The sequence below is a fragment of the Fusarium vanettenii genome, assembly GCF_000151355.1.
Source record: "Fusarium vanettenii 77-13-4 unplaced genomic scaffold NECHAsca_21_unmapped, whole genome shotgun sequence".
Taxonomy (NCBI): domain Eukaryota; kingdom Fungi; phylum Ascomycota; class Sordariomycetes; order Hypocreales; family Nectriaceae; genus Fusarium; species Fusarium vanettenii.
Window position 1 is genome coordinate 22,278 of NW_003315864.1, and position 26,924 is coordinate 49,201.

At 51.4% G+C, this 26,924-nt stretch overlaps 13 protein-coding genes across 13 annotated transcripts; 7 read left to right on the forward strand and 6 right to left on the reverse strand.

The window, feature by feature from the left end:
- Window positions 1–69: 69 nt before the first annotated feature.
- NECHADRAFT_88900 (uncharacterized protein) lies at window positions 70–1,139 on the forward strand (the record flags this gene model as incomplete). The annotated part of the gene is made up of 4 exons (XM_003044552.1): window positions 70–139; window positions 220–376; window positions 433–848; window positions 901–1,139. The coding sequence occupies 4 exons, from the start codon at window positions 70–72 to the stop codon at window positions 1,137–1,139; spliced, it is 882 nt and encodes a 293-aa protein (XP_003044598.1).
- Window positions 1,140–1,574: 435 nt separating this feature from the next.
- NECHADRAFT_55688 (uncharacterized protein) lies at window positions 1,575–2,676 on the reverse strand (the record flags this gene model as incomplete). The annotated part of the gene is made up of 4 exons (XM_003044566.1): window positions 1,575–1,832; window positions 1,898–2,176; window positions 2,235–2,494; window positions 2,541–2,676. 4 exons carry the CDS (start codon window positions 2,674–2,676, stop codon window positions 1,575–1,577), a joined length of 933 nt encoding a protein of 310 aa, XP_003044612.1.
- A 697-nt stretch (window positions 2,677–3,373) lies between these two features.
- On the reverse strand, window positions 3,374–5,051 carry NECHADRAFT_88902 (uncharacterized protein; the record flags this gene model as incomplete). The annotated part of the gene is made up of 8 exons (XM_003044567.1): window positions 3,374–3,774; window positions 3,806–3,813; window positions 3,864–3,927; window positions 3,977–4,155; window positions 4,219–4,369; window positions 4,438–4,630; window positions 4,694–4,903; window positions 4,965–5,051. 8 exons carry the CDS (start codon window positions 5,049–5,051, stop codon window positions 3,374–3,376), a joined length of 1,293 nt encoding a protein of 430 aa, XP_003044613.1.
- A 424-nt stretch (window positions 5,052–5,475) lies between these two features.
- On the forward strand, window positions 5,476–6,594 carry NECHADRAFT_55653 (uncharacterized protein; the record flags this gene model as incomplete). The annotated part of the gene is made up of 1 exon (XM_003044553.1): window positions 5,476–6,594. The coding sequence occupies one exon, from the start codon at window positions 5,476–5,478 to the stop codon at window positions 6,592–6,594; it is 1,119 nt and encodes a 372-aa protein (XP_003044599.1).
- Window positions 6,595–6,757: 163 nt separating this feature from the next.
- NECHADRAFT_88904 (uncharacterized protein) lies at window positions 6,758–8,180 on the reverse strand (the record flags this gene model as incomplete). Its single annotated transcript, XM_003044568.1, has 3 exons — window positions 6,758–6,911; window positions 6,959–7,324; window positions 7,411–8,180. 3 exons carry the CDS (start codon window positions 8,178–8,180, stop codon window positions 6,758–6,760), a joined length of 1,290 nt encoding a protein of 429 aa, XP_003044614.1.
- Window positions 8,181–9,202: 1,022 nt separating this feature from the next.
- Window positions 9,203–11,192, forward strand: NECHADRAFT_88905 (uncharacterized protein; the record flags this gene model as incomplete). The annotated part of the gene is made up of 4 exons (XM_003044554.1): window positions 9,203–9,282; window positions 9,314–10,220; window positions 10,280–10,607; window positions 10,672–11,192. The coding sequence occupies 4 exons, from the start codon at window positions 9,203–9,205 to the stop codon at window positions 11,190–11,192; spliced, it is 1,836 nt and encodes a 611-aa protein (XP_003044600.1).
- Window positions 11,193–11,720: 528 nt separating this feature from the next.
- NECHADRAFT_98229 (uncharacterized protein) lies at window positions 11,721–13,000 on the forward strand (the record flags this gene model as incomplete). The annotated part of the gene is made up of 5 exons (XM_003044555.1): window positions 11,721–11,742; window positions 11,798–11,849; window positions 11,910–12,042; window positions 12,129–12,422; window positions 12,485–13,000. The coding sequence occupies 5 exons, from the start codon at window positions 11,721–11,723 to the stop codon at window positions 12,998–13,000; spliced, it is 1,017 nt and encodes a 338-aa protein (XP_003044601.1).
- A 600-nt stretch (window positions 13,001–13,600) lies between these two features.
- NECHADRAFT_55691 (uncharacterized protein) lies at window positions 13,601–14,468 on the forward strand (the record flags this gene model as incomplete). Its single annotated transcript, XM_003044556.1, has 3 exons — window positions 13,601–13,640; window positions 13,713–14,277; window positions 14,342–14,468. The coding sequence occupies 3 exons, from the start codon at window positions 13,601–13,603 to the stop codon at window positions 14,466–14,468; spliced, it is 732 nt and encodes a 243-aa protein (XP_003044602.1).
- Window positions 14,469–14,908: 440 nt separating this feature from the next.
- On the reverse strand, window positions 14,909–16,483 carry NECHADRAFT_55648 (uncharacterized protein; the record flags this gene model as incomplete). Its single annotated transcript, XM_003044569.1, has 4 exons — window positions 14,909–15,180; window positions 15,243–15,819; window positions 15,876–16,165; window positions 16,258–16,483. 4 exons carry the CDS (start codon window positions 16,481–16,483, stop codon window positions 14,909–14,911), a joined length of 1,365 nt encoding a protein of 454 aa, XP_003044615.1.
- Window positions 16,484–17,751: 1,268 nt separating this feature from the next.
- NECHADRAFT_55673 (uncharacterized protein) lies at window positions 17,752–19,654 on the forward strand (the record flags this gene model as incomplete). The annotated part of the gene is made up of 9 exons (XM_003044557.1): window positions 17,752–17,820; window positions 17,850–17,930; window positions 17,984–18,045; window positions 18,107–18,204; window positions 18,258–18,627; window positions 18,703–18,843; window positions 18,899–18,984; window positions 19,041–19,256; window positions 19,320–19,654. Coding segments are annotated over 9 exons (1,458 nt in total), but the record flags the coding sequence as incomplete, so codon positions are not given.
- Window positions 19,655–20,207: 553 nt separating this feature from the next.
- On the reverse strand, window positions 20,208–21,653 carry NECHADRAFT_55679 (uncharacterized protein; the record flags this gene model as incomplete). The annotated part of the gene is made up of 1 exon (XM_003044570.1): window positions 20,208–21,653. One exon carries the CDS (start codon window positions 21,651–21,653, stop codon window positions 20,208–20,210), a length of 1,446 nt encoding a protein of 481 aa, XP_003044616.1.
- Window positions 21,654–22,792: 1,139 nt separating this feature from the next.
- On the forward strand, window positions 22,793–25,132 carry NECHADRAFT_55664 (uncharacterized protein; the record flags this gene model as incomplete). The annotated part of the gene is made up of 3 exons (XM_003044558.1): window positions 22,793–23,039; window positions 23,138–24,081; window positions 24,137–25,132. The coding sequence occupies 3 exons, from the start codon at window positions 22,793–22,795 to the stop codon at window positions 25,130–25,132; spliced, it is 2,187 nt and encodes a 728-aa protein (XP_003044604.1).
- A 420-nt stretch (window positions 25,133–25,552) lies between these two features.
- On the reverse strand, window positions 25,553–26,461 carry NECHADRAFT_88912 (uncharacterized protein; the record flags this gene model as incomplete). The annotated part of the gene is made up of 1 exon (XM_003044571.1): window positions 25,553–26,461. One exon carries the CDS (start codon window positions 26,459–26,461, stop codon window positions 25,553–25,555), a length of 909 nt encoding a protein of 302 aa, XP_003044617.1.
- Between the last annotated feature and the right edge of the window lie 463 nt (window positions 26,462–26,924).

The following is a 26,924-nucleotide window of genomic DNA, read 5'->3' on the forward strand; positions in this document are numbered from 1 at the left end:
TGGTGTTGGGCTCCTTAACAAGAATCGTGTGACGATGGCCATTTTATATCACCATTTCAATTCTCTAGGATGGCAGCCAACCTTCGCGTAGGTGAGCTATTTGACGTCGCTGGCCGATGGGTCGCAATCACCGGAGGAGGTAAGACTAGTAACATTCCCCATCCTGCTTCGTCCATGGTAGGCATACTGTACCAAGCTGTATACTGAAGGCCCGTCTAGCTTCTGGCATTGGCCTCATGCTAGCCCGAGGATGTGCTGTCAACGGCGCCAACGTTATTCTCATAGACGTCAACGAGAAGGCTCTCCACGACGTAAAGCCTGAGCTAGAAGGCCTATTCGAGTCCTCATCGGGTTCCAACAAGATCGAAGTGGCAACGTCCGTCCATCTTCACCTGACCTATGATCACGGCCTTTTACTAACAGCGTCAACAGAATACATGCCGATCTCTCTAGTGAGGAGGGCATCAAGGCTGTGGTAGACAAGATCAAGTCGACTCGAACATCACTCGACGCGCTGATTCACTGTGCTGCCATCCGATATATGAACGATATCGCGTACAAGCCAGGAGAAGGCCTGGATAGGCTCGAGGCCGCGACATTGTCTGCTCCCTACAAGGGCTGGGAGCACACCTTCCGCCTCAACGTCCTTGCGCCCTACTACCTCACCGCCGGCCTAATGAGTCTTTTTGGCAAAGCTGCGGCACAGGGAGATGGACGGGGATCCGTCATCTTGTTCAGCAGCCCGGCCAGTGTGCACAATCACCAGTTTGTGCCCTGCTATCAGACCTCCAAGGCGGCCGTAGACCATCTAGTGAGGATAATGGCAGCTGAGTTTGCAGACTTCTATAGTGAGTCATTCAATTGAGCCTTGGGCGATCAACGCTAATACTTGTGGTGTAGTTCGTGTGAATGCCATATCTCCTGGCCTGGTTCCCTCTGGCATGACTCCCAATGATGGGAGCTCCAACCTTCGCTTGGCAGGTGAGACTCCAGCCAAACGGCCTGGAACTGAGGAAGATATGGTCGGGTGCGCTCTTTGGTTGATAAGCAAGGCTGGTGCTTTTATGGATGGAAAGATTGTCCGCATCGAGGGTGGACGGCTGCTGATCCTTAAGGGTGTAACGTCAAACTCGGACTGACGCATTAGTAAGAAAAGATTAAGCAGTGTCAACTTTTATCATTAACTGGCCTCTCATCACCAAAATCTCTCCGAGGCCCTCTTAAACGGGTGTTTGGCGAGCTGAAGTTGACTACATGGAGTGAATAGCTGATACTACCATGTGTCTTTAAGTGTGCCCTTTAATTATGTAGCTGACAGCGATGTCATCAAAAAACTAGAATGGAGTGAATAGCTGAGCGGCAGCATGACATCCCCTGAAGGGTCAGGTCTTGGGATCCGAGAGGCACGACACTGGACATTCTTGCAGGGGCGTGACACGTGAATTTTTGGTATACCACATTCATGGTGGAAACAAAGAATGTTAATAATTATGAGAGGAGGGTTAGGCGGGCGCGCAAACAGGCGGAACCGAGATTTGTCAACTATAGCTTTCTCTCTTCCATCCTCTTCCAGCTCAAACTCTCTCACTAGTGTAGACGGTTTGCATCGCCGCCAATAACTCCCTCTGCTGTCCCTCATCTGTAAATTTGGTATATGGTCTCCTTGTCGCGCAGTTCTCATCTCCATATCCGAGCAACTTGGCGACCACCCACTTCGTCCCATTGATGCCTGACTTCGTGATATCCCATTCTGGCTTTGCAATGGCATTCTGCAAAGTCCTGGCCTCGTCAAATTTCCCAGCCTTGTAAGCCTCATAGGTCTTCACGCATGCCTACTTCTGTTTAGAACACCGACTACCGCTCCATGCCAGAGTGTTGATTCGTGGGGAATACTTACACGAGGGCACAAGTTGGCAAATCCAGAGATGCTCCCAGCAGCTCCAGCATGAAGGCCAGGGAGCAGCCAGTCCGTGAAGCCGGTCAGAGCGCAGAAATCTTCCTGCTTAAACTCTGCAGCGATTCGGACCGTCTTGGCGATCGCGCCGCAAGTCAGCTTTGTACCGACGATGCTGGGATGCTTGCCCAGGGTCGACATGATGTCCGAGTTGATCTCGATCCCTGAGGTAACCAACGGCCAGCTGTAAATGAGGATTGGGATGGGGCTATCATCAGCAACCTGCTCAGCGTTAGCTCTCTGGGTTTGGTGACGTAGTGAGATAACGGAATCTTGTCACCTCTGTGAAGAACTGTTTAATGGCAGAAGCATCCATGGCAAAGTGGAAGTAACTGGGGGTTAGAACGAGTCCAAAATCCGCGCCAGCCTCCTTGGACGCCCTAAGCTGTTCAATGATGTCTTTAGTACCATGTCCAACTGTTCCAATTACTATTGGCATGTCTTTACGACCCATACGAGTGGCGACATCCCTTGTCAGAGCGACCAGTTTAAGCCTCTCCTCGGCTGTAAGTGAGACGGCTTCTCCATTGGACCCAGCTCCTCGTTAACCATTTTGTTCCAAACTTTTCTGTCAAGCTTAACCCACCTCCGGTCAGGCCAGATCCAATCAGATGGTTTAGGTGCCTCTGTTGAATCTCATAGTTTATGGGCTGCTGCTCTTCCTCGGAGAACCAAGTAAGGGAGGCGGCATAGACTCCAGCAGGAAATGGTTTGCTGGCCATGATTGGTTTGTTGTTTATCTTCGCCTTTTAGGGGCCTAATTTGTCAATCAGACGATGGAAAGAATGAAGCATTATGCCTAAGCGCCAGCACCATATTATCTACAACCCATAAATCTGGAAGTTCCCCCTTTTCAACTTCACAGCTCGTCTGTTCACCCGGAGCAACATCCGTGTCGTATCCATTATTATCCCGTGCGAGAATATTGCTACCATCTCACCCATCCTCGACATCGGCGTTCCGCGAGGGCTAAAGTAGCCATGTGGTTCGAAACGCGGGGAAAGCCGATGCGGCCGAGCGTGGAGGATGGGTGGGTATAAGCTCGCCTCCTACCAATCATCACAAAGCCGGGCCAAGCCGCACAAACATAAGGTCGCTGCGGGTTCCGACGACTGCCGAGTATCGATAAGTCTCTTCCTCAACCTGTATCAACACGGTTGGCGGCTTTTGATGGGAATTTCCGCAATAACTCTCGCTCAACAACTTGGGAAAGTTGAACAAACCGTCAAGTTAACGAACATGAGTTGGTAAGAGGTAGGCAAAGAAGAGACCGTTAGGTTCGGTGATAGAAGAACTCAACATGATCTTTTTTCCAAGCGTAGCGGTCTACATAGGAACTGTCATGTTGAATTGATGATGTAAGCTTAGACAATAACATTCAACTCGAAATTGACATCCTTATTTGCCTTATGTGACTAGCTATTTCAGATAATGGCCATATTTGAAGGGAATAATCTCTCCGGGTAAAGTTTCAGGGATGCCCTCCAGATCAATGAGAGCCTGTGCTACCATTTCTGCTCCCCTGATGAGCAATTCTCGGTCTATGTTCAGTGGAGGATAGAGCCTGATTCGACCACCCTTCATACCGTTTGCGATCAAACCTCGCTGTACTAACAACGCCCCTAGACGTCGCGCAGTTACGTGAGGTTCCTTCTCAGTAATCACTATGGCGCGCAATAGGGCATCCCCGGTGTACTCTATCACATGCGGGGGCTTCATAGCTTTGATGGTGGAAATCATCAAGTCTCCCATCTCATCGGCCCTCGCGGACAGCTCCTCGTCAACAAGCACGTTCAGTGCAGCTAGAGCCGCTGCGCAACCTGGAGGGTTAGCAGCCATTGTTTAACCGACCCTTTAGACTGTTAGTGTTAGTTTCAGCATCCGACTAGGTGCAGTTGCAGCAACTCACTCTACAGGGTCGAGCAGCTCCATAACCTCATTGTCTCCGAGAACCCCAGACATTGGGGACAAACCTATCACTTATTAACTTCGTGGAATATCAGGTAGCATGGGATTCCTTACCTCCAGACAACGCCTTGCCAAGCACAACCAGGTCGGCCCGGATGCCATACTTCATCTGATATAGAGGGTAGCCACAACGCCCCAGTCCAGTTTGGACCTCATCTAGGATTAGAAGCACGTTACACTGCTTGCACAGCTTTGCAACCCCCGGTAGGTAATCTTCTGGTGGGACGATAACTCTACCCGGTTGAGGCCGGGTCAGTCAATGACTTTTGACATTTCAACAGGCGGTATTCTCTTACCCCGATGCGCCTTGAATAGGCTCAATGATAAAGGCTGTGATGTTTTTGGCGTCGGCCTCAAACGCCTTCTTCAGGTCTTCCAGATACCCGAACCTAACCTCATGTCCTGACGGGGATATATGTCCATTGTTAGGGTCAAACGGTTGGAAGACTATTGATGTTAGATCCAAGGGCCCCTAATGGTTCAAGAACCAACAAAGATCCGGATTGTCGACTTACGAGAGCTCTTGAAGCTAAAGAGTGACAAGTTGGAGATACCTACGCCATGATAGCAACGGCTTGCACTTAAGATGCAGCATTTGCCCATCGGGATGCCTTTTACAAGGTAACCCCATTTCCGAGCCATCTTCATGGCGGCATCAACTACCTCTCCACCGCTGGTGAGGGCAACAAAGCGATCATAATTGAACATCTAAGCATTGAATCAGCGCCTCCGCTTGAAGTTCCCTAACATGCTGCTTGAAATACTTGATACCTGTGTGATTCGTCTTGCGAGCTGTCCATAGTGCGGGTTTTGGACAACCAAGTTGATTGTGGCCCCTGTCTGGAGAGCCTCGACGGCAGCTTTCACAATCCTAGGGTGTCCATGGCCCATATTGGTGACTGCAATCATGCTGAGAAAATCTATGTATGACTTGCCGTCAACACCATAGGCAATTGAACCCTGGGCACTGGTCAAGGCAATCTGTAATTCTTCATATCAATATGACGTCTTATTACATCTAAGTGTTTTTTTCTGCTCTTACGGGAAGTGGTGCAAATCCCCCAGCAACATATGTGTCATAGTCATTGTTGACCTCGGCGGTCTTGGTCAAGGGTGAAAACGAACCCATGATGAACATGTGGGTAATGTGATAGTAAGCCCATTATCGGAGCCTTGACTTCTGTACAGATTGTATCTACGAACGAGTTATAGCTTGATGAAAATCAACATGGCCAATTCCTCGAAATCACCTAGCCGGCCGAGTCAAGTTATCCGGTGTCCGTTGTTGTTTGGAGCAGTCGGCGCTTTCAAATCAATTCGGCGATCCCCGCCGGCCGAGGCATCAGCATCGCGGCAAGCCGAATGACAGGCCGGTAGCGTTCATGAGATGCATGCCTTTACAGCGTTTATTTAAGTGTGTTAAGATGCAAGATAATAGTTCACTTCACTGTCCATTCACTACCCCTGATCCAGCCGCATACGCATATACACACCCCTAAAATCGTACACATACACCACCACCACCACCACCAAGTCTGAGTCAAAAGGTAGCCATGACAGTCTCAGTTACCCTTCATGATACCGCCCCACAGTGGAATGGTGTACCGGAAGTAATTGCCAGCGGCTCGTCGTGGGAAATTGGCTTCAGCCATGGCAGCCAGATTCCCCAGAGAATCCGAACCTGCATCGAGAACTACAAGATTCTGTTCCTTGACACGGCCGAGGCAGCTTGGCCAGAGTCGAGAAAGCGAGCAGAAACGTACCTTCCATCCTTGGAGAAGAATGAGCCGGATCTTGTCGAGGAAATGAAAGGAATCGCGGCCGGTGCTGGCCAGGGGGTGGACTTCCTGGACATCCTGACCCTGAACCTAAGGAGCGAGATCTCGCTCACCAACTATAGTGATGGTTGCACATCATTGGCCGCGCGTAGCACCTCTGGCTCAGAAGTCTACATTGGCCAGAACTGGGACTGGGTGGGAGAGGCCGGCACCTCAACCGCCTTCTTCGACATCCGGCGAACCGGCAAGCCCCGGATCCGCATGTTTGGAGAGGCAGGGATCGTGGCCAAGTTTGGGATTAACGAAGCCGGAGTCGCCATTTGCATGAACGCTATCCGCTCCGGGACAGTGGCCAAGGATAAGCTACCGGTGCACTTGGCCATGCGTCGTGTACTGGAATGCCAATCCTTTGACGGGGCAATAGCCATGCTAAACAGCAAGGGGCTGGCTTCGTGCGTCAACCTTGTCATCGGCGATAGCGCCGGCAAGATTGCCACTGTGGAGTGCACTCCCAGGGGCTTGGCTCTCATCTACCCCGAATCTGGGTCAGACATAGTATGGGCGAACACGGTGTTCCACACCAACCACCTCTGGGCCCCCAACATTCCAAAAGGAATCCGGGACCATCCTTCCAAGAATTCGTTTTCGAGACTGAACCGGATCCGCCTGTTGACCATGGACCAGGAACCCAGTGTTGCAAAGATCCGAGAATGGTTTTCGGATGAGGAGGGGACACCCGTGTCGATTTGCCGCTCAACACCTCCCCTAGCCAGGGGAATTGAGAGGATGGAGACTTTGGCGACTATCATTATAGACCTCCCTAACCGGAGGCTCGAACTATCCTTGGGCAAGCCATGCCTCAACCCACCGGTACGGACTATGACATTCGAATAGACGGGTTTGCTATGCCGGGTTGATTGCTTGAGCTGGGATCGAGTCGAAAGATCTTAGATAAACCAAGTTCGAAAAATCAATGCAGGTTAAGACCCTCAGACATGTCCAAAGTGACCATAATAAAAGAGGCTATGTATTCTTTGGCTGTTCGAGGTCGAGGAGGCTAATAATTGTTCTCCAGGCACCAAGGTAATCCTTGCCACCTTTCCAGTGTGGCGCGAACATGGTCAGGATCTCGGTGCATCTGATAAGGTCGTTTGTATGAGTCTGTGCCGGTGTCCACCTTTTTGAGATGCTCGTTGCGATGGAGCAACCGGCTATCAGCGCTTTTGAGCTTGCTATGATGGGTGGGATAAACCCATACTCCGAAATGGCACTTTGATGAACGCTCGAGACGAGTCCTGATGCGGCAGAGACAACCTTACGTCTCAGGGTTCTCATCCCCCTGACATTGTCCTCGTCGGCCTCTTGGAAGCAGAATATGCACTGTTTATGCTTGAAGCATACTGGAAGGAAGGCGAGCCATGTCTCCTTGGCCACTGGATGTTGTGTTTGGACGGTGTCGAGAAGCTCCATCAACGTGCCAACTTCACCTACAAAAGGACAGGCTTGAGTCTCATACACTTGCCCTCGACCGTAAAGCTGTTCAGAAACTTGCACGTAAAGATTGTGTACAGTCTCGTTCTCCGAGGTAGTTGGAAGTTTCGAACCGCTCAGCATATTGGGTCTGCTGAAGATTGTTTGTAGTGACCTAGTATGCTAAGCGAAACAATTCGTAACCATAAGTCTCATTAGGATGAGGGTTCGTATGCTTACCCTTCGATTTCCTTAAGAACCGACATCAAGCGAATTTCATCGGGCCCGCAAGATATTGGACCGCTAGCATTAGGCATGCTGTGGTCTTGCTCGGTTCCGGCTGGTAGGTGAATGAGAGGGGCCTGGTGCCATCCCAGCTGCAGACATGTCCTCGCGGCAAGATCAAGAAGTTCCCAGGCGAAACCTCTGCTAGGGTCTGCCAACTCATAAACGAGGAGAAGTAGAATGGCTGTCAGTGTGTCGCTGTCTCCTGCAGAGATGATGGGTGTAACTAGCTCGTTGGCCCATTCACGGCAGATCTGTGCCAGGGGCTTCCAGTTCGGAGTTGCATAGGCCTCTCGAGCGGCAGCAATAGCACACGCCATGAGAATCTTGAACTTTGAAGGGTCTGGTAGCTTCTTGAAGCTTGACCCGTCATGATTCAAGAGTCCGGGTACCACAATGTCATATTGAGGCTTAATACAACGATCATAGCGCCCAAGAAGAAACCGCAGGACGCTAGGAGTGAGTTGTGATCTGTCAGTGCAGGGAAGAGGCGGTAATAATGACTGCTCGTTATCTGGGATGATGCCATCAATATCCGGTGAGGTACCAGCCAGCGGTAGCGCTTCAAATACCACTCGAACGAAACGAGATGGCACTGAATTGTCGAGGTGAAGATCGGACCCTGGCTTGGCCGGAATCAGAATATGTAGTGGCTGGGTAAATGTGGACGGTGGTGACGTCGAATGACCATCAGAGGCAGTCCTAATCGTTTCGCGAGCCGCCATGTTAGCTACTGTCCACTAGCCATAGTGAAGATCTTCACGTGGTCTGGAAGAGATGTAAGTCACATACTGCAATGGACTCTCTGGTCGGTTCAAAGCCAGCTGCGACGTGAGATGCTCTATTCGCTCGTTCAAGGTCTGGATATAGCTATACAAAAAGGCACAGTCAGCTATCGCTCTAAGATATGTCAAATTGTTATTTCGCGAGAAAATGATGGTTGTGAATCGGTTGTAGGCGGACCTTCTAGGGATATCTTGCTGGAGAGCATCATCTCGAAACGTGCATTCCAAGTCACTCTTTGCACAATTGGCACAGGCTGGGAGGCGTGAGTCACACTATACATGCGCATATTAGTCCTCTAGAAGATAAGAGAAGATGCTAGGTATGAGACCGCCAGTTTGACATGGGGTCATGATGGGGGTGATGAGTGAAGAGGGGTTGCGAATCAGACCTTTATCCTCCGATTTCGACACCGCGTGCATGTCTGCAACATGACGGCGCTCGTGGGTAGGCTAGAGTAAATCAGATACTGATAAGATAATCGATTATGGAATAATCGTGAGCGGGCAAATCAAGCCAACGGTTGCTCTGTAGGCTGTAGGAGGAGGGAGTGCTCTGCTTGGTGCTTTGGCGGGGACTTGGTAACCTGGGGTACTCCGGGCGAGTTCATTTGCCAGGCTTATCTTTTCGCTCTCGGCTACGGTCCACGGATAGTGGTAGCGTCTGATTACATAACTGTGCTCCTGACTCAAGTCCTGATCCTTCGATAAATCCAATCTCCACTTCACCATGACAAGGATGCAAGCTTAAGCAATCAGCATCTCAGCCAGAGTCTTAAACATGCAAAAATCACATCGTCGCTCGACCAAAGTTTGCACGCGATGCAGACGACGGAAGACAAAAGTAAATACCCAACCCTTGGAGATAAATAAGCCTATTCTCAACGAGTAACATCAACTAACAGACATTGGCAGTGTGATTTCAAGTTTCCGCAGTGCACCTCGTGCAAGTTGGCCGACACACCATGCCTAGGTTTCGACCCCGCAACACGAAAGCCCGTCCCAAGAAGGTCCGACTTCCTCTGTCCTGTCTTGCTTTAACTCGGTGATAAACCCCTCAACTAACGCTTGAGCAGTCTGGTAAAGTCCCTTGAGGCTCGTGTGGCCGAGCTTGAGGCCCAAGTGCTTGCTCTTCCAACAGGGCCTCAGCACCTCCCTTCCTCAATGGCCTCCAAAGTTGCACAAGCGACCATATCGTTTGGAGTGCCCAGCTCCGGCGCGTATCTCCAGTCCAAGATCTCAACGACCTTGTTTCTCCGCCCATCATGCCCCCCACTGGCTGTCTCTGCCACCACCCAGAACCAAGGTCCAGAGACAGCCACTTCTGAAGGAGATAGTTCAGACGCTGGTGGACAGCATCCAGCGCAGCCAGAGAGACCTTACACAAGCAACTTGATTGACCTCAAGAGCATTCCATACTGGGCCCTCGAGCGCATGGTACGTAACTATGCTGGCACACACCTCCCTCAATATCCCTGTATCTCCGAGACTATGCTGCAAAGTATCGTTGAGCGAACGCAGAACGAAGACCTTCAAGACTCGACTGAGCCGTCAGTCTATGGGGCTTCCACCGACTCGGGTCTCGGCCCTTTTGAGTATTTTGTCCTGGCTATCTCAGCACTCACCATGACCTGGAAAGATGAGCAGCAAGCTCGAACAACCTCCGAGTCATTCTACAAATCCGCTCTAAAGCATTTGCAGGTGCTAGAGGACCCAAGCGAAATCAAGGCTCTTCAGATATCTCTGCTCTTAGCTCACTTTGCTCACATGTGCCCGGAGCGGGTGGATAACTGGACATGCATCGCGAATGCTGTCCGAATTGTCCTGGCCTTGGGATTACATCGTGAGTTTCCCCAAGGAATCGACCCGGAGCAAGCACGGCTGCGGTCCGAGCTATTCTGGGTTGCATACGGGATGGAGAGATCCTTGTGCGCGAATCTTCGTCTCCCTTTGTCATTTCCTGAAGAAGCCATTACCACCAAAGTAAGGAGTCGCCCACGAACTCACTCACCAGTCCACACCAAGTCGCTTACATCCTTTAGCTCAAAGATCCTTCGCTTGATGAGCCAGACACCTTTATCACAGATGACATGAGGAAAAAGTCATCCGCAAATCATATCTATCGGTACCGGTCCTTGGAAACAGAAGTCCATCGAGTCCTTTATCTCAAAGAGGATCTAGCCCTCCACGGTGCCACCATAAGAGACTGGATCACGGATATTACTCACCGATTGGAAGGCTGGTACGCTAAAGCCCAGACCTACACGCAATACAACATGCTTGAGTTTAAGCACGTGCAGTTCTACCACCTCCGGCTGCGAATTCACCGACCCACGCCGACACTGAGTATTAGGCATCCGGATGACTGGGGTATAGTACTAGAGTCGTCTCAGGTGATTGAACTTCCAGAATTATTTTATTTGGTCGGTCCCAGCTAACTCGGAGGGCTGTCAGCGATTGATCGAAGATTACCTATCCCAAGAGCGTCGCAGAAGACTTTTCTACCCCTGGCACGGCACGCACATCCTGTTTGAAACCGCCCTCGTTGCCCTTGATGCATCATGGTCTGCGCGTGAATACCAGCCGCTGAGGGGGCAGGCTGAGCGCATGGTGCAGACCCTGATCCCACAGTGCCTGCAAATACTCACCAACATCGGCCAGCGATGGAGCGAGGCGACCAGATGCGCCGACAAGCTGAGGCCCATGGTCGAGAAGGTATCATCTGCCTTTTCCTGGGCGGCTCAAGTGTCTGTGTTTGAAGCGGCGGCAATAGCAGACGAGATTGAGAGTCTGCTCTTCTCAGACAAGAGTCTCTCGTGGAACAGGGCCGCGATGGGAGACATCAACTTTGGATTTGAAGATGGGAATCTCTTCTTTGATAATCTGCTCGTTGATGATCTGGAGACATTCCAATGGGCACCGGAATGGGATCTTCTTTCTGGGGAAATGTTGTAGTACCTGTACAGAACGCGTTTTCAAGAGACACGCGTTTATCAACAACGGAAGATCCACAATTCGCGTGTAAGCTCAACCAGTCGGATTTAAGCGGAGGAGCTAATCCGTCGCGAAATGCCCCACACCAAGTCTATCAAGCAACTCTAGGGTAGCTCAGTCAATCCATCTCAATCAACAACCGTCGGGAGTCAACGTCGGAGAAATCCTCTACTCTTCCTAAATGCTTCTATCTATGTAAAAATTTCTATAGATTTATTCAATAAGCTAGCCATTCCGACGTGTGTAGCCGGTTTGTTAACCCCTAAGGGTGGTGTATCGGAGGAACGCGTTGGTCGAGCTGCTCAAGGCGCCCTCCGCCGAGAAATCGCATTGCGAAAACACATCTCGGCCCCGACATTATCGCACAATCAAGTTGTTTATCTCCCAGCTCAAGAGTAAATTTCGCCCTGATCATATCGACTCCTATAGTAATTCGAACTTCACTTCGGGTCCCATTTGAGAGAGCACAACATAACCCTTGTTTCCAAGATGAGCAAAGTCCTTTTGACTGGTAAGGTTGGCAACCCCCATGCGAGGCGCCACGCTAACTGCGCACCACTTCATAGGAGGTAGTGGCTTTGTTGCGGCTCATGTTGTCAAGACCCTTCTGGAGAGAGGGTGTGTTTAATCTGATGCTTTGCAAAGGACACAGTAAGCTGATGTTGGCGTTTTTGGTAGACACACTGTGGTCACGACCGTCAGGTCCAAGACCAAAGGTGATCAGATCCTTGCTGCTCACAGCGGCAACCAGCTGAAAAGGCTGTCATATGTTATTGTGAGCGACATTGCCAGCAGAGGCGCATTCGACAAGGTGAGCCTCATATCTAATCTTCCGTCCATCACGTTGGAAGGACAGAGAAAGAAAGTAGAAGCTGACCGTCGACCAACCGAACAAAGGCAGTTCAATCTGAGCCGCCATTTGACTATGTCATTCACACAGCTTCACCTTTCCACGACAACTGGCAGGATCCCGTGAAAGATGTGCTGAACCCTGCCATCGACGGAACCACGGGCATACTCAAAGCGATCCAGAAGTACGCGCCCCAGGTGAAGCGGGTGGTCTTGACTTCATCATTTGCGGCCATTGTGAACACTGCGTCGCCGCCCAAGGTCTACGATGAGTCGTCATGGAACCCAATTACCTGGAATGAGGCCATTGCGGAGCGCTCACTGGTGTATCGTGGGAGCAAGGTGAGAAGCGTCTTGAGGACAGCCAAAGCAAATGAGAACTGTCTGACAAATGCGTACCACAGAAACTGGCCGAGGAGGCAGCATGGAAGTTCATGGAGGACGAAACACCAATATTTGACCTGGTTACCATGAACCCGCCTCTGGTGTATGGCCCTATTGCCCACCATCTTGAGAACCTGGGTAGCCTTAACACTTCCAACACACGGATCCGCGACTTTGTCCAGGGCAAGGTCACAACCAACGAGCTGCCGCCCACAGGCACGTACCTGTTCGTTGACGTGCGAGATCTCGCATTGGCACATGTGAGAGCCATTGAAGTGCCCGAGGCGGGAGGCAAGCGCTTCTTCATGGTTGGCGGGCACTGCTCGCACAAGCGCATCGTGGATGCTATCCGAGAGACGCACCCGGGGCTCGCTTCCAAGCTGCCCAAGGACCCCATCGACGACTTTCCTGCGGATGTGTACGGCTATGATAACTCGAGGGCGCGGGAAGTACTGGGGATTCAGTTCCGGTCGCTTTGGGAGTGTATTGGTGACACGGCGGCCTCCCTGATGAAGGCGATAGAACAAGATCAATAGTCAGCACAATTGAGATGAATGAACCCACGTTGCAAGAACCTCTCAGCCATCATGCTGTCCCCAAACAGTAGACATGCCGCCATGAGCACTGGCCCACTCATCTCCGCTTCCTCCCTATCGAAGCCTGTGATGCTTGGAAAGGAGGCCTGAACTATCGCGATCCGACCCAATCCCCCGCTCTCAACGCCGGCCCCCGCATCCGGTGTCAAGCCGGGTATCGCCCTTCCATGCTCCGGGCTCAAATCCGGCTCAGGATGATGATACCCAGAGATCTGTAACGCGACGCGACGCGACATGACGCGACGTCAGAGCGGGGTTAGTGGAAGCTGGTAGGGGTAAACCCCGCTAAGCCGGCCCTTAGCTATCGGGTTTGGCCGTGTGTCTCGCCGATAACAGCGCGGTTCTCCGATCATGCACCAGGTGAGGGGCATTGGTTATGGTGTGGGGTAGGGTCGTGTATGCTAGATTATCAGTACCCCAGATAATAATCCAGAGGAGAAGCCATCGACATGGTTATTATTCGATTGAGCAAGAGTCAATCAAGCCACTCAGTCTTTCATCGTCATTCTTCCCAAACAACCCTCTGTACCTTCAATCCTAATGTCTTCTGACAACAAGCACGTGGTTTTCGACGTCGTCGGTGCGTGGCCCCTGAGAGAACCCGCAACCCCCTCATAGTTACTATGCAGCCTTATACTAAGAGTTTTTGTAGGAACCTTGGTGTCATACGAGGTCTACTATGAGGCTATCGAGGCCCGACTAGGCGATCGCCTGAGGGCCACTAACGTTGGACCGCGGATCTTCGGGTACGCCTGGATGGAGGCCGGTGAGAAGGAGTACACTTACATGAGTCTCTCCGGGGGCAAGTACATTAAGTTCTTTGACATCTTCCGGGCCATATTCTACCGCACACTGTGGCAGGCTGGCATTCAGGAGCCGCGCAAGTTTGCCACCGACGAGGATCGCGAGTTCTTGCTAGCCGCCTACCGCCAGCTGAAGCCGCGAGAGGGTCTGAAAGAATGCTTTGAGAAGCTGCGCGGTGGCGGCTTCAACGTGTGGGCTCTCACCTCTGGTGACACCCAGCGTGTGGCTGGATATCTCGCTGCCGGAGGCGTGGACTTTCCATCGGACAACTTTGTGTCCTGTGACACCATTGGAGTGGGCAAGCCAGCCCCTGACTCGTACCAGTACATCCTAGACAAGTTCCCCAAAGAGAATCTCGATGTTTGGTTTGGAGCTGCGCATATTTGGGACACTGCAGGTGCACGACACTGTGGGTAAGTTGTCCCAGTTCTCGTCATGATCATGGATAATTGAGACTAACGTGTCATCAACCAACAGTTTCAAGGGGGCCTGGGTTTCCCTCTGGGAGAAGGAGTCCTGTCCTGAGATCTTTGGAGAGATGGAGGTCATTGCCGATGACCTCCCGGGGCTAGCAGATGGCATTGTTAACTACTCTCCGAAGTAAAGTCATGTAGTCAAATGCGAGAGATAGGAAATGCGTGGACCTGGCAGAACAGTACCTTTATAATTCTCCAGTAACTCATCTGAAGAAAAGAATGAACAAAAACGTAAAGAAGCATGGCAATACCGAGAGCTCAGTCCATGTCTAATATGCAGTGAGTATTGATGTTTAAGATTTATTGCTGTTGCAGTCAGTCACTGGCACGCACATCGTTCGTCGTTTTGGGCATATGGCTATGGGACAAACCCGCTCACATAGTTCAGCGTCACATAATTTGAAGCAGGCCCTTTGAGTTCTCTCAGCGATATATGTATTAATAATAGTAGGTATATATTAATATGTTTTGCCTATGGGTTCTTGTTGTAACATCGCCCCCAAAATGCAGTATTGAGAAGATTACGACTATATTCCAAGCGTACTGGGCATTTATAGCCTGTTATATCCTACAGCCTACTCTTCATCTGCTTCTGCTCCGCGTCATGCCCCTCGATGATCTCGTTCTTAGTGCTCTCCAGCCTCTCCTTGGTCGCCTTGAATAGTGAAGGCACATCGGTCTCCTCAAAGGACTTGCCCTGGCGGATCATCTGCACGATGGCCTTTGCTGATAAAAGAATCAATGGCATTCCATGTCCAGAGAATCCAGCCAAAACCATCTGGCCAGGCTTGTCAGGCACTTCGCCAACGTAAGGCATAAAGTCCGAACTGTAACCCATGACTATCGACAAACCGGTATTAGTAACTCATTATCCCACTAACACGAGAGTGGGTTTAACTTACTTCCTGTCCAAACTTTGTCCGTGTAGGCGCCACTGTTCTCCCAACCGATAAAGGTCCTCTGCATCAGACCATCAAAGTGAGACTTGGCGGGCTCAATGAGCTTGCTGTCATCCCACACATTATACCAGTGCGATCTGTTAGACCAAAATTTGGGCTTTCCACCACCGACAATGATGCTCCCGTCGTTCCGAGGAATGAGATAATCGTACATGGCCGGCCCGTGGCGGACGCTGTACGTCTGAGGGAGAAAAGGCGCCGTCTTGCCCTTGGGCACAACGATGCGGCTGCAGATGCCGCGGACGGGGACGATATGGTTTTTGAACTCAGGGGCTATACGCGGGGTATAGGCGTTGGTAGCGAGCAGGACCTTCTTGGCCCTGATTGTTCCTCTTTCAGTGACCAACTCCCACCTCCCATCGGGTAGGGGTTTGTCAGACACCCGGCTAACCGGGGTGTGAGTCTGTAGGTTGGCCCCCTTATCCACGACGCCTTTCAGGAGATGCATCACCATCTTGTAGGGCCAGATGTGGCCAGCGGTGAAGGTGAAGCATGATAAGGCACCTTTGACGCCAGAGACCTGATTGATGGCGGTGGTTAGAAAAAACTCATCAACCCAGAGCGGGGGAATCATACCCTTTCAGCCTGTCCCCGAGGTGTGTAGTGAACATCCTTCAGGTTCGCCACTCCTGAGTTGACTAGTTCCTTGAAGGCAGCCTCGGTCTCATTTGAGAGACTCTCATCGAGCGTGGCATCACAGGCTCGGGTGAGGGTGAACTCGCAGTCTATCTTTTCCTTCTCAACGAGCTCCTTGACCGCATGAACCTGTGAGGCCTCAAAATTGGCTACCTCTACTGCCGCGCGCACGCCGTACTTCTTGATATACTTGGGGAGACCGAAGTAGACATCAGGCTTCAAGTGGCCGCCTGAAATACAAAGTTAGCATGGTCTTTTCTCTCCCTTCAGCCGCCTCAACCTCAGTAGAAGGGAATAAACTTACCATTGCGGCCTGTGGCACCGGAACACGCTTCTCTTGCCTCGAGGATCACCACAGAGGGCGGGGAGGGGTTGTCGGCGCAGAGATAATGCGCCAGAGCGGCACCGGCGAAGCCAGCACCCACGATGACAATATCACTTTCGGTAGGGAGATCTGGAGTGCTACGGTGGCTGTCTAGCTCATGGAGCTGGGTTCGCCAGAACGGCTTAGTAGAGTTGGGAACGGGGATGGGGCCTTGGTCAGACATGGTGGTGTGGCTAAGGCACAATCAAGTGATAGGGAGATCGTGTGACAATATGCCGCCGCTTGATGGCTCAAGCACCAAGGTCTTATTACTGTCCGCACCGGCTTCCGGAAGTGTTCCCGGCCTATCTCTAATGCTCGGGAATAGATAAATCCTGCGAGAGGCGATTGACTCGCGTCCGTTTGATGCAACAAGGAGCATATCATTCACCCTCGCGGGGTCGTTAACGCACCCCGCACTTTCGGCGTTTCCCGCGACAGCTCGAGTCTTGCGCGCGGATTGCCGAAGCTGTCGGTTGTCACACCGGGAGCCTCTGGGATATCTTGCCGGGGGGTCGGATACAGTGATTAGGGGAGAAGAAAGCGACCACGGAAACTCCTCATCAATATCATAGAACCACCCATAGCCCGGCGCGCTCGCTGGCAAGTTCTCTATCTGATAAAAGCACCGGAACTGTATGCTCGCGTCGCTAATCATCGACTTCTGGTCCGTTTTTTCTTCACAAGATAAGATAGAGGGGCTGAGATAACGAGGCGAGCTTGGGTAAATAACACCGATACTGGGAGGGGATTAGTTATTGGGCCAATTGGGAGTAAGCGCAGTAATGAAAGGGGAGCGGATCTGCTAATAGCCACCAGAACCAGAGCAGAATTTCTCACCCCACTCCTTCTAAACCTCGAGCCAGAGAACCGGATGCATGCTTGGAAAGACGAACGGTCCCTGCAGCATGCGAGATGCACCTGTAAATGGTATACTTAACCTGCGGGCGTGTGAATATCGCGACTTTTGTCGTCTACCTGTCCGCGAGTAAGGGCAGGGATCTCCCCCGCTCTCACGATGTATACAGTGGAGAACCGTCTCCAGATAAGGGATAACTCGTGGTTCCGGCCAAGGCCATCTTTACCCCAGGATTTTTACATGTCTGTGCATATATGTATATATAAGACCTCATCCTACATTGTTTCTGGTCGATCGACAACGAGCTCAAGAGCCTCCGTTCAGTGTCCCAACACCATCACCTGAGCATCCGGACAGTAAAGCCCCCCATCTAACGCCGACCACCGTGAAAAGCAAGCCTACCATGGCGTCACAGGATGCGAACCCTTCCAAGACCTACGAGTCTGACCAGAAGTCCATCCCCGACCTCAAAGATGAGAAGGATATCGGCCTCGAACCCGTTACCACCACTACGGCCGGGGAGTCGGAGGGTATGCACCCTGTTCCTTGTGTGGCATCAGGATGAGGCATGACTCTAACTTTTCTCCCTTATAGAGTACAGCGAGGCGGAATACAAGGCTCTAACTCGCAAGATCGATCGATACCTCATCCCAATGATGCAAGTCTTGCACTCACGGCTGCGTTGCCTCAGTCGAAATTGACTAACCTCTGGACCAGGTTCTTCATGTATGGTATCCAGCAGACCGACAAGACCTCCATCAGTATCCAGGCTGTAAGGACACTTCGAATCTCCAATTGTATCTTTGCTCTGACACACCCTGACAGCTCTTTGGCATGAACGACGATGTCGGGTTGGTTGGCCAGCAGTTCCAGTGGTTGACCACCATGTAAGTACAAAGTCTTTCTGGCCTGGGGATAGGACTACATCTCTGACAGAGCTTCAACTAGCTTTTACCTTACTTACCTCATTGGCGAGTTCCCTTCGACTTGGCTGCTGCAAAGATACAACCTTGGCCGCGTCCTGACCATCTACATGGTCGGCTGGTGTAAACCCCCCCTTCAATCAACATAAATCTGAACAGAAGCTGATACACGAAAGCTGTCTGCCTGCTCTGCATCAGCGCATGCCACAACTGGTCTCAGCTCATGGCTCTTCGAGCTCTCCAGGGCTTCTTCGAGTGCAATATTTCTCCCGGCTTCCTCCTCATCACCGGTGCCTGGTACCGAACTGACGAGCATGCCAACCGATCACTCTTTTGGCAGTCTTCCCAAGGCTTCTTCACCATCGTCTGCAACCTGATGCTTTACGGCATTGCTCGATACGCCACAGCCCAAGGCCACATCGCGGCCTGGCGTACCATCTCGCTGTTCCTAGGTGGCTTGACCCTTGCCGGCTCCGTGTTCTGCTATTTCATCCTTGGAACCCCTCAGGAGGTTCGGTGGCTGAGCGAGAAGGAGAAGAAAATGGCGTAGGTGTTACCTTATCCTCATTGTCTGAAGTCAGACAGCAAGATTCGAGAGAATTGAACTAACTGGTACAACAGAGCTGCACGCGTGAGTGAGAACCAGACTGGAGAGGAGAGCACTAGCAAGGCTTGGAGATGGGATCACTTCAAGGAGTGCTTCACGGACCCCCAAGTCTACTTTGTCTTTGCCAACACTTTCCTGGCCTGTATTCCCAACGGGTAAGCTATAGGATGCGAGATAAATTACATTCCAAGGCTAATGAGTTGGCTGCAGCGGCATCACCACCTTCAGCGCCCTGCTTTACCAAACCTTTGGATTCAGCACCTGGGAATCCATGCTTTGGGGTCTCCCCCGTAACGGTACGTGTACTGGCCGAAATAAGTAACATATGTAAGCTGGAAACTAACGAATGCAGCCATGTATGTCGTCGTCTTCATCGCGGTCGCCTTCTACCTCCGCAAATTCCAGAACCAGCGCATGTACATTATGATCATCTCTTGCATTCTCCCATTTGTGGGTGTTCTAGTCATGTCTCTGCTGCCTAACACACCTGAGCACAAGTGGCTTAAGTGGGGCATGTTCGACATCACTGTCGTCTTCTCCCTCTCCCTGTTCCTCGGTTGGAGCATGAGTAAGTTTTGATCCCTAGACACGCCTGTTTATCTAGTTTTAACATTTATTCTCCTACTCCTAGTCACTTCCAACGTCGCTGGAGGTACCAAGCGAACTGTTGTGTCCTCGCTGACCCTGATCGCCTACTGTGTTGGTAACATGGCTGGTGCCCAAGTCTTCCGCACCAAGGATGCCCCTCGCTACGTCGGCGGCACCGTTGCCTGCTCTGCTTGTTTCGGCGGCCAGATTTTCGTCATCATCGCCTGGAGGTGTTGGTACGTTTGCGAGAACCGACGCCGATCGCGTGCTCTGGCCGCGAGCGGTCTGTCTGAGGAGGAACAGGAGCGACAGGGCCGAGAGTTGGGAGAGCAGGACACCACGGATCGCAAGAACCCCTACTTCAAGTATGCTATGTAATGTTCGCGGCAGGGTGTCGGTTATCGTACCGAGTGAATTTGAACAGCTTGAGGCCTTTACACGTATCATGCCCCCTGACTGGCCCTTGCGATGACCAGTTCCATACCTGGGCATGTTCTCATTGTAAAGCTTAAGATAGGCTTGCCCCGCGATACATGGGCAACCTCCAACTCTTATTGCTAGCTCTCTTTAGTTACAAGCATTTAATATTACTCTATCAGGCTGTTATAGCCTGGAGAGAAAGCCGAGATCCGCCAATACTATCCTCCAGGTAGCCCTACCGTGTAAGCCATGAACAACTGTAGATCCATTACAACTGAAAGAAGAATCACCAATATGTGGAAATATGGGTCAAAATCTAGCTCTTTCGCCTCAGACAGGTCTAGGAACTCGAACCCTAATATTTACTCTGTCTCGGCCTAACACCATTTGAACTCTTGGGATCACCTAGCAACGGATACAGAGCAGTCCTTCATTCCACCCCAGTATTGAGAATATTCCGTGAAATAACAGAGCCTTTAGCACCCCAAGCCTTTATCTAACCTACAAAGCCTTAAACGCAGTTATAAGAGCTAGCGGCATCTGTGTTCTTCCCACCATTATACATGACCTTCTTAGGGTATAAACAGAGCGGACGTTCCTTGCCAGTTGCAGTACGGCCATACAGAGTGTCGGGTGCCGTATCCTTCTCAACCCAGTCCATGAGAGATTGCAAAGACTCACCAGGATACGCCCCAGCCCCTCCAGAGCAATGGCCAATCCCAGGAGCTTGGAAGAATCGGAAATAGTCAGTTGCATTTGAATCGACGGCCAGAACTCGGTTGTAGTACTCCTCTGTTCCGCCCGCATAGATCTGGATGTCATCCAGGCCGTGCCATACGAGGAGCTTTCCGCCGGTCTTGTGAAAGGGGCGCAGATCCGGGTCGTCCGTGGCCAAGAAAGAAGCCCACTCTTGAACCGAGACTTGCCAGAGCCGGTCGAACTCGGCAAGAGTCAAAGTCATGGGATCGGCCTCGAGGTCTTTCATAAGGAAGTTCTTGACCCAGTTGTTGGCAATGCCAAAGGGTGCCAGGTTGCAGGTACCATTCGCTTGGCACGCAGTGCTGGCAAGGGTGCCACCTCCAGTGATGTTGGTGGTCCGGCTCACACCGTAGTAGCGCCACTCGCCGTCGACGGTGTGATATCCTGCCCAAGCAGCTTCGGCAGCTGCCACAGCAGCTTCAGAGATTGTGGTTGTGCCGCCGGGGAGATCGGGGCAGTCGATTTGTTCGCCTAGGACGGAGGAAGCGTTGAACTTGCATACTTTAGGGTCCGTGACATATCCATCCACGACACCGTCCAATCCATCACATTCCTCCAGCGCGGCAGCAGTAATGGCTCGGAACTCGCACGGGGCCGGGATATGACCCCCAGCTACGTCCCGCATAACGAGCTGCGGTACGATATCGGTGGACAAAAATCTGGCCCAGTTGATTGCAGGGCAGCCGCCAAGAAGGCCATGGTATGCGTCTGGGTACCGTTGCGCCAGCATCAAAGCCTGCCGCCCGCCAGTCGAACAGCCGTTCCAGTAGCGGTATCTGGGAGTTTGTCCATAGAAACTCTCGACGACTGCTTTACCGATAGCGGCAGCATCGCCGAGGGCCCGATACCCGAAGTCGGCGAGAGCTTCTAGGTTCACATTGCCAGTACTGCGCAAAGCCCAAGCGTCCGAGTTTTGAACCTCAGTTGTCCGGTTGGCCATTGTGCCCACCGAAAGTCCAGCCGATGAAGACACGGTGGCCCAGCCAGACGCGATAGGCGCGAGTACAGCAGCTTGCAAGTTCCCCGCAACGAAGCCACTGCCGCCAATGCCCAACATTCGCTCGTTCCAGCCCTTGAGAGGCAGGTAAACGCCGGTGCTGATGCCTCCCTCGACGTAGCCGGGGTGGCGAGTGGTGACCGTGACATTGCAATAGGACAAGCCAGTGAGGTTACGGTCCACAAGGAATGCATTTGACATGGTTCCGTCAGGGGCAGAAGGGTTTCGTTGAACATGGCGGTTGCTTGAATAGAGACTACCTCGAGCCCAAAGATGGGTGGGATGTCGATTTTCTCTGCTGAGCATTCTCGGGGGCAAGAGCCATGAGGAGAGGCTTGAGCGAGGCCTGCCAACGAGGCGAGTAGGACAGTGAAGGATTTCATGATGATGTTAAACTGAACTGGGTTGGCCCATCTGATGATGCTGCCCTTGCAAGCATTTATATTATACCGTTAACTGTAGTTATTATCCTTGAATTCTAATCACCTACAGCCCAATTAGGTCGGGGTACTCCAGATGAGGGCTAGGAGATCGGTTCCAGCCCCCCGAATCATCTAGTAGATCTGGGAATAGGCCTCGGTTATGTTATCTTGATAGTTGACGGACTAATTCAATTGCCTTCATCTCTCCCCGCCTAGTGTGGCCTGGGGTGGACTAGTTGGCAGGACATTCACCTGCGATCGGACCGACCAACCCGATCTCGAATCTATCGGGTATCTCAACCCGATCCTGTACTATGTCTACAATAGGAAGCTTTTCCGTATAGCCTGGGAGCGTATAGTCGAGTAGTGCTATTCATTCACCTCGCTAATGCGACTGGGAACTACATGCTCGTTCAACACCAAACGATGTAGGTCATATTTTGTAGTGTCTGTTCTGGTGGGTTCGTTGTGAAGGATAGCAGTAGTATTGACAGCTATTTCTCTGGTGGTCTAAGGGAAAAAATGGCACACTTCGCAAGTACCTAACTTACGCTGCCTTTCTGTCTGTTGAATGACAGCATAAAAGGCTTATGATGAAAATATAAAAATACATATAGGCTTTAGAATATAATTTGTTCATTTTGTATTTTTTATTTGTTTATTCTAGTCTAAGTAACCTCTCTGTAGCCTAGCAAAGGTCTCATTGCTAAGTTAGTTGTGAAACGAGAAAGTTGATAAAGCCGTGAGATGGTTTAGGCAGGTGATTCCGAAGTTTTACCCTAAACGTAACTTTCAAATAACGGGGCGTTAGCAAAGTTGGCAGCCACTTCCGGATATCCCATTCTCAAGGCAGTCCAATGCGGCTCCTTTGCTCTGTCAACAGCATTTCTCCTTTCTGCCGCCTCTTCCATGCCCAAAATGCGAAGCAGAAACTCCCCGGCTGTAAGAAACACGAAGAATCAGCGCCGACGTGGTAATTACTCCCTTGGCGGCTGTGAGACCTGTAGGGTTCGTCACGTGAAGTGTGACCGGGTCCGGCCTGCATGCACCAACTGCGTCAAGTCTCAGAAGACATGCGAATTTAGTTCTCATGAGGTTCGGTGGATGCCATCGGCTGGTCTCCAGGGGGACGACGAGGAGTCCCAGCCCACAGAAGACCTGTCGAGTTTTCGAAGTCGACAATGCTTGGAATCTGGTAAGTTGTCTCCTCAACCTGATGTCGCTTCTTTCGAGAAGGAGTTGCCACTGACAATTCGAAAATAGTTCAAAGCAGGGTGGACATGTGCCAGGCGCTGGCAGCCGGGATCCCGAGTACAGTCGACGCCGCATTAGTTGACCTGGAAGAGAGTTCCAGACTCCCTACCCAGGCATCTAGAGTCGGCCCCTTCTCCGTGCTTAATTTCAGCTTACAGACACCGAAAACATGCGCAAGCCCTTCCGGCCACTCGCCTCCGTCCCAACAAGACAAGGACTGTCCACAAATCGTTGTTTCCCAGACCAATATTGCCACGACGACCAGTACGCTTACCGAGGAACTCGCACTCCCAACGCCTGAGGACAGCGCTGGATCCTTCACTGATTTCCTCCAATGGGGGGATCTCTTTAACTGGGACATCATCCCCAATTCCATATCCTTGGATGACCCATTTCTCACCAACGATATTGACTCGACCCGGTGGGACGGACAGCCCAGCAACCTGATGATACCTAGATGTCCCGAAACTAGCCCCTATGCGTCAACAAGACCAACCGAGCATCCGACCGGCCCACGATACAACCTGATACTACCGATAGATGTCTTAGAAGATGCCCCTCGACTTTTAACACACTTCGAGAATGTCGTCGTCCATCGAATGTCATCTCTGCCTATATACGAAAAGTCCCCTTGGTCGACTATGCATATTCCGGCAGCCATGATCACTCTCAGCAAGCTTACCCTCTTTTCAGTGGATGCAAGCAAGATAAGCCACGCCAAAATGTCCAATTTCTATGGGCTGCTTGCCGTGTCAGCTTACCATCTGTCTCTCAAAGACCAAGAGAGTGGAGATCTTTGTCGACCAGAAGGATACTGGGCCGCTGTGCACGAGGGAGCATATGATGCTGCAAAAAAGCATCTGGATCTGTCCTTAGAGAAGGAAACGGATGGTTCAGATAAGGCCAAGTATAAGGAGCAACTGATGGCAATGGGTTCTACCACGACGACTTCGGTAAATTTTATCATTAATCCTGGACCCTACAACGTACCTGTTCTAATAGACACAGTTCATCTCGAATAACCAGGTTGATGTCGACCACTATCTGGCAGAGTTTGAGAAGCTCTTTCGCACTCGTGGCCTTGCCAAGGGAGCAGTGTCACGCCGCACGCGTTTATTACATCACCTATACGCTTGGGTCCGGATCGTTTCCGAAAGCACTCGGATGCGCGGAGGATCTGCCATGCGATACAGAACGCAGGAAACATCAGCCCACCGCCAGGGCCAACGTAATGGCGCTGAGGATGACGGAGATCCAATGATCCAAGATGGGAGAAGGGGCATCGCTCTCGATCCAAAGCTGGATGACTTCTTCCGTCTCCCATCCCGTACGCCGGCACGTGGCAAGGATACACAACAGGATTTTCACCTTTCAGGAAGCGGCACAGACGAGGACGGCCTATACATGCAAATATATGGGATCCCTGAGACGTGGTTACGCCTGCTGTCACAAACAACTAGATTGGCCAACGAGATGGATATGCTACATCAGCCCGACAACCAGGCCGATATAGAAACATTCATGGTCCTGCAGCGCCGCGCAAGCCAACTCGAGGAGTCTGTGTGCGCCTTCAGGTCCAAATGCCTAGCTTTCAAAACCAGCAACAGCACGAGTCACCTGCACATGCTGCGAGCATTGTGTTCGGCCCTGCTCATATACTTCTACCAACGCATTCGACGTGTCAACCCAATGATACTGCAAAGTATCATAGACGACGTCATTATAGCCTTGCAGGACTATGATCAAGCCCTCAAGCAGCAGGGGCTCGAGATTTCAGGCACCGCTTGGCCTGCGCTCATTGCTGGATCAGAGGCCGAGTCTAAAATTCAACGGGAACAGATCATGGCGTGGATCGACACCAGGATACTTGCAACCAGATTTGGCAGCTACGATACTGCGAAAGAGATAATTGAGGAGGTGTGGGCAAGAAAGGACGGAGAATCTCCCCTCGCGACGTGGATGGATGTGTGTCGAGACAAGGGTCGGTGGCCGATCTTGGCCTGATTTGCTATCCATTTCAGATTTTGGGCTCTCATCTCGCATAAGAAATTTGGCGTGAGAGCGGTGAGGGATATGATGAGAGTAGAAAGAAGGATGACTGCCGAAATCGACTTAAAGTAATTAACGAGGGGAAACATTATCAAGGGCAACAAAGCTAGACAACGCTCAGAGTGGTGGTGAAAAGCAATTGCCATATTCGTCCTCCACATGAGTCTTTGATTATGGGCATAGCTAGTTAATAAATTTGAAATGTTTAACTTCTATTAATAATATTATTTTTAATATGGCGCTCTGAGGCCACGGTCAATCGAAGAGAGAGAGAGAAACATTGCTCTTAGGGGTGAGGACGATGGCTCGAACTATCCTTACGATGCTATATGCGTGTGGTGGCTTGCGCATCCTGGCAAGGAACGTGAATTCAACTCATTGAATATATACATTCGTCGCATTGATTGGTGCAGAAAATTGTTTGCCACTGCCTGTGTTGTTATTCTGAGCACCCCCAGAGCCATGAAACTGGTCGCCAGATCCTGTTGCCTTCTTTCGCCGGTGCCGCCTCAAAAGCCAGAAGGCAATAAGAAGAAGGCCTATCCCACCAACAGAGCTAACAACGATACCTGCTATCGCTCCAGAACCAAGCTGGGAGGGGCCTTCGGAGGAAGGTGTCGAATCAGATGTCGTAGCCCCAGAGGTACTCTGTGTAAGCTCAAAAGTAGACGCCCTGTCCGAAGCCTGCCAGTTGATCTGAATCATCGGGGCATAGAACTTGAAGCCGGGCGTTCCCCTCTCTTGGATCGTCTCCTGTGCAGAAGGCCCGGTAGTATCGCCCCTGCAGGTCACAATCGGAACGACTGTCGAGGTCGGGATGAGGGTACAAGTGCCGCCATTGAAATTGTCGCAGTCATAGCCGCGAGGGCAACACCCCACGGCAGTCTCTCCGGCAGTCATCGGGAACTGGACCTGCCAGTCGCTGAATCCGTCCCACGTTGCAGTGCATGCTGATAGGTAGCCGTCGGGACACACGAGTCCTGGCGAGTAGAAACCCCATCCTCTCATCGTTGATGAAGGACTTTGTGCTCCAGAGCTGGTGGGAGGCCAGCACGCCGGGTTGTCATGTGGAACATTGTCAACACAGGACTGCCCTATAGAGGCAGTCTCGCAGGTGGCACAGGGCTGGAAGAGAACGTTGCAGTCAGGCTCCGGTGTGAAAGTTGTTGTCAGTGGCCCGAGGTTAGTGCGCGAGTCGGCCGTGATGACCTGGACGGGCGGTATGAGTGTGCGCCGCTCCGTGAACTCTGAACTTTGGGCCTTCCAGACAGTCTGCGGTGACATCTTTTGTTTGCTCGCGGGGGAGAGGAGGAACCCTTCCAACCTTGCGCAAGTACCCACCTCATCTATTTGAAGGGCACCTCAGGGGAACGCCTAGCACTTGGCAGTTTTTGCAGGGTGACACTTTGTGCCAAAATGGTTAGAAACAGCCGCTGTGGCGTAAAGCTGAATGCACTTTCAAATTGTCAGTCGCCAAGGGACCTGATGATAGGATAGGTTTGGGACATTCAAAGCAGGGTTGTTCATAAGAGCTGAAAAAAATCCAATCAGGCTGCGAATCTCGCTCAACAATAGGCCAAAGTGAATTATGCCGGCATAGAAGCGACTTGGCTTGCATGTGGGAACCCGGAATGGGCCCGAAAAGACAGGTTAAGGCCGAAATAAGCGCAGAATAATTACAGCATATTCCTTTTGATCATGAAACATGGTATATTATATGGCTGGTGCCAGACCCAGCTGAAGTCGG